This window comes from Helianthus annuus, chromosome 4 (genome assembly GCF_002127325.2).
Source record: "Helianthus annuus cultivar XRQ/B chromosome 4, HanXRQr2.0-SUNRISE, whole genome shotgun sequence".
Classification (NCBI taxonomy): domain Eukaryota; kingdom Viridiplantae; phylum Streptophyta; class Magnoliopsida; order Asterales; family Asteraceae; genus Helianthus; species Helianthus annuus.
Genome location: NC_035436.2, coordinates 163,272,250 through 163,277,779, shown reverse-complemented (window position 1 = coordinate 163,277,779; position 5,530 = coordinate 163,272,250). Strand labels below are relative to the sequence as shown.

At 33.4% G+C, this 5,530-nt stretch overlaps 1 protein-coding gene across 1 annotated transcript; it reads left to right on the top strand.

Annotated features, from left to right (window-relative positions):
• Positions 1-833: 833 nt before the first annotated feature.
• Positions 834-4,670, top strand: LOC110937192 (protein NRT1/ PTR FAMILY 4.6). Its single transcript, XM_022179583.2, has 6 exons — positions 834-976; positions 1,087-1,183; positions 1,294-1,511; positions 2,414-2,857; positions 3,391-3,518; positions 3,617-4,670. Exons 1-6 carry the CDS (start codon positions 965-967, stop codon positions 4,479-4,481), a joined length of 1,764 nt encoding a protein of 587 aa, XP_022035275.1. The 5' UTR covers positions 834-964; the 3' UTR covers positions 4,482-4,670.
• Positions 4,671-5,530: the final 860 nt, after the last annotated feature.

Here is a 5,530-nt window from a genome sequence, read left to right as displayed (position 1 = left end):
GCTAGCGAGCAAACCGGGATTAAGCAAGTATAAACACAAACACACACGGGTTCACCGATTAACACAACTTGTATTAATGCAAATGAAGGTTTCGGTTACAAGCACAATGTTTACAAACCTAACTTGTAAACTCTCAAAGTGTGTGTGTGAGTTTCGGACAGAATGCTCTCAAAGCTATCTCTCGGAGGTGTGTGTTCTATCTGTCTGTCTTGTGAACTCAACACAATGCATGGGTATTTATACCCATACACAGCAGGTCATGTCCGAAGGATCCGATAGATGGTCCGAAGGATCATCTATCGATGACAATATGTTCGAATGATCAGCAATGACCTCGAAGGATGATCCTTCGAGGTCTAATAATCGAAGCATATCTTTCGAGTACCTCGAAGGATCAACAGTATCCTTCGAGGAGCTATCCTTCGAGACAGACAACTACTTACTAACTGTTTGACCAAGTCAATCCGGAGGATGGTTGACTTGGTCAACTTACAGACTTAGAACATCGTTTATATACAGACCGAATACAGACAAAGTACAGACACAAGTGCACCAACAATTGTGTAAGTATAATTAGGCAAAAATAATACAAAATGCGGTTTCCATTATGTTAAGTCTCGAATTACAATGGATTGAACTGAAAATACGAATTACATGATAAAACGAAAAAGAAAAGTCATATGACTACCACGAATTTTCCTTGGCTAACTAGAATTAAAACAATTACAATATCATCCATGCTTTATTTGATTGGTTGTCACCTATTTAATTTATTGAAAACTGTTCATCTCAACATCATCAAATTAACTAGTTAATAGTTAATTTACTTATATGCCCTTGTCACTTACATTCTTATAGAAGCAACACAGCATAGTATATTCTATATATTTGGTCGAAACCTATGCTTCCGCCATCGTTCTAGTTTCTATTCTAAACTGCAGCAGCCTCAAGAACACTAGTCATCATGGACATCACTGTAATAATTATATATATTTCTGCTTCTCTTGATTTTCTTTTCAATATTTATAATCAACTACTTTAATCATGTAATTCATTAATATTTTTATCTTTACCTCAAATTATCAGGAAAATGATGTGCTCATTGAAGGCAAGGTGGACTGGAAAGGAAGGCCTGCTATTAAGAATAAGCATGGGGGCATGCTAGCCTCGCTGCCGGTCTTAGGTAGAATTTTTGGTTTTCTGAATTTTTATGTACGTACGTAGCGTATTAGCATACGAATTTTAATAAAAAATGTTAAATTAAGGTGGTTTTATGTTCATTTTGTGTTGAAGCAACGTTTGCATTCGACAACATGGCGAACTTGGCATTATCAGTGAACTTGGTGACATATTTCAATGGGGTTATGCATTATGACATATCCGACTCCGCAAATCACCTAACCAACTTCTTAGGCACCAATTATATGCTTTCCATTGTTATGGCTTGTCTTGCTGATTCCTACATTGGCCGATTTAGAATGGTTGTTATCGCAGCGATTGTAGAATGTGTGGTAAGTACTCTTTGGTCAAATTCACTGTATTCATAGAATTGAGTGTTCTTGTTGATTATATATATGTATAAGTATAATAAATTATGTGAAAGTTTTTGGAAGAATTAGAGATTCAATTGCGACCGGTTTATCATCTAATTTACTTATTTTTTGTTACTAAGAGCTTGTTAAATCGATAACATAAGATAAATAAGTAAAAAGTTATTCAAGCGCTTAATCATAACTAAGAAGCTAACTATTTAGTAGAAATGAATGAAAGGGTTTTGTTTGTGTTAATTCTCAACATAAAAAGCTTGTTCATTATTAGGTGTCACGATGTTTGATTTGAAACTTGAAAGTGACTAATATTCAATCAGTATACACATAGTTATCCATAATAGTTTATATTTATATAATCTCATTTTACCTTTAATTTATCAATTTTAGCTCATCAAGACTTGTTAAATACTTAAATATTGAAGCATCATCCGCATATCTAAGCACTATCTCAAGCACAATGTTTTATCTCCTTTTAAAATTTTTATATTTATATAGAGAATATTTATATAATCTCATTTTACCTAGTAAACTCAATTACTATATATTTACTTACTTTATCATAAAATATTCATCGAATATAGTCATATTTTGAATATATGTTGTAAGAAATATGAAATATACGAGTCGCCCCAAGTTGACCTTAAACATTATTTCTTTATTATTTTCTTTTACCGTGTTAGTTGATAGTTAGTTTGTTAAAATAAATAATAGTTATTTTTTCTTGTACCTGAACACAAGTCGGTTCGGTAGGGTTGAGTGCTGGACTATTTTGTTGGTTGACAAGTTGAAGCGAGTTTGAGTAATACATATATTTTTTTTAAGTTTTAAGATTTATACCATGTTTGATGTTTGATTAATTGCAGGGGCTTGCATTACTCACAGCTCAAGCTCACTACCCGGAGCTGAAACCACCTGCTTGTAACATCTTTCTACCTACAGCAAATTGCGAGAAAGTAAGCGGAGATAAAGCTGTGTTGATGTTCTCTGCGATCTACCTACTAGCTGTTGGTGGTGGAGGTGTAAAAGCCGCATTACCATCACATGGAGCAGACCAATTCGATGAAAAAGATCCCAAAGAAGCTAGACAAATGTCGACCTTTTTCAATGGTTTGCTACTTGCTCTTGCAATGGGGGGTGCGGTTAGCTTAACTTGCTTCGTGTGGGTGCAAGACAACAAAGGTTTCGACCGGGGATTTGGGCTTTCGTTCATCGCCATGTTTTTGGGTGCAACTACATTTATTTTTGGATTGCCATGGTATCGGATACATGTTGTGCAAGGAAGCAGTGCCATTACAGAAATTTTACAGGTTCTTAGATAGGGATAGTTGTGGATATATGGTATAGAGCGAGATCTATACATAAAACTAAATATTGTGGGGATACACATAATAAAATGAATAACTAATTTTTCAATTATATATATTTTTTAATAAATAAATTAATGTTAGAAATGCATTTTTCATTCGTATTTTCTGCAATTTATAAAATAAATAATAAATGTCATAAGTATATAACCTATACAAGTCATATTTATATAGGTTATATTACCTCATATAACCTACAAAACTGTATGACAATGATTAAAAACTAAAAGAAACACATGAAGAAATTAGTTTGATTGTTTTTGTTAGTACAATTTTTTTTTAAAATTATGAACTATTGATTAAGAAATTAAATGATTTAGGTTTGTTTTTCTATTCTCGCGATAATTTGGTGTTTGGTAATAAATCTCACCCAGGCCATATGGTATCAAGCGTCTTGATAAACATAAATTTATTGTTATTTTAACATAAATAATGATTACCGATCGGATTATCCTTAAGCTTGTTTTACTTTTCAGGTTTACGTTGCAGCTATTAGAAATAGAAAGCTTCAACTACCTGAGGATCCTTCTGAATTGTATGAAATTCCCATTGATAAGGAGGCAGAACTTCAACAAGAATACTTACCTCATAGAGAAGTTTACAGGTTAATTAATTTCGTATATGTTTTCAATAGGTTTCAGTTTTGTGAATACATTTTATGTTCGATTTTCACTTCAATAATGAGTGGTTTTCAATATGTAGGTGGCTAGACAAAGCAGCAATTCAATCAGATAAAACTGAGACATCTCCAAGTCCATGGAAACTTTGTAGAGTTACCCAAGTAGAAAATGCAAAAATCATCTTATCAATGGTTCCAATTTTCTTGTGTAGCATTATTATGACACTTTGCTTAGCCCAACTCCAAACATTCTCGATTCAACAAGGTGTCACCATGGATATTAAGCTAACAAACTCTTTCAATATGCCACCTGCATCCCTGCCCATTATTCCTGTAGTATTCATCCTCATTCTAGTTCCAATTTATGACCGAATCTTTGTACCTTTTATTCGTAACGTTACTGGAATTCCCACTGGAATAACTCACTTGCAAAGAGTAGGAGTAGGGCTTATACTCTCTTCGCTCTCAATGGCAGTCGCTGCTATTATGGAAGTAAAGCGAAAAAACGTCGCTAAACACCACAACATGCTAGACGCAATACCTGTGCTTCAACCACTGCCAATTAGTGCCTTCTGGTTATCATTTCAATACTTTGTTTTTGGTGTGGCTGAGAGTTTCACTTTCGTGGGTTTACTTGAATTTTTCTATTCTCAAGCACCAAAATCAGTCAAATCCATCTCTTCTAGCTTTCTATGGAGTGCAATGGCAGTTGGATATTTCATGAGTAGTATCATGGTGGATATAGTGAACCATGTGACAAAAGGAGCCACAAAAGGGGAAGGATGGTTGGCTGGAAACAACCTTAATCGAAATCATTTGGAAAGGTTTTACTGGTTGCTTGCTACACTGAGTTTGATCAATTTCATAATTTATCTACTTGTTGCATCGAGGTACAAGTATAGGCCATCGAGTCTTGATGTCGAGAAGGAGATTGAGGTAAGACACTAAATTATTCCTGAATAGAGGATTTGTAATATGTGAAGTTAAAGATCTCTAAATATTAGGGTTCCTAATTTGTTTGTGTTTGAGGTTATCATTTTCTTTTGTATTTATAAGTTGCTTGATTTTCTTTTTGCATGTATGTTATAAGTTAATGCGGTTGTTTATGAATATGATTTCAGTAAGTAATTTATTATATTGACTTGCTTTGGAAATATGTGTACTAATAACAACCTTTTACTTGGTAACAACTTGGATAAAAATCTTTTCAAATTTGGTCCCTTACTACATTTGCTTATCGCATTCTTTTTTATACCATTGTATAGGAATGTCGACCACCCTCATCCACCTCCCTCATCCACTTGGTTAATAAAAATAGAACATATAAAAAGTTTAATGAATTAATGTTTTCTATGTGAAAATAACTCTTATCGTTAAAGAAGTTGATAGGAAGTCTGTGATAACATATACACCAAATAAAGAGTAAAAGGTGATTTTTCATTCTTGAGGTTTGGTGATTTTTTTTTTGTGCGTCTTTCATTCCTAATATTTTCAAAACATGTCAGTTTCATCCAGTTTATTAACCCCCGTTAAAAAGTTAGTTAATTGAGGGGTAAAACTATCATTTTACATGTTTTTTTAAGATTAAGTTTTGTCATATTCGTCCATGTGGTTTGGTAAAAAAAATGTCTGTTTCATCCAATAGTTTCTTTTGTCATCCAACCGTAAATTTATGATGTAAATTATCGCATGTGTTAATGATAGACACGACGTACAAAATGAACATATACAAACTTCCATTTATTCAAATTGTTGATGTCTGATAGACAAGTCGTACAAAACAAACATGTACAAACTTTCATTTGTTCAAATTGTTGATGTGATCTTGATGCATAAGACGTTTTGCATTGCTCATGCATTTATAACCAAAGAAGGGGATGGAAACTTTCTATGGGTGTTATAGAGGCTAAAAGATTTATTGCGTAAGTGTATGGAGCCACGTATAATAATAGGCAGAGACTGATGAATAGATGTAATCAATATTCTCGACGCTTCTA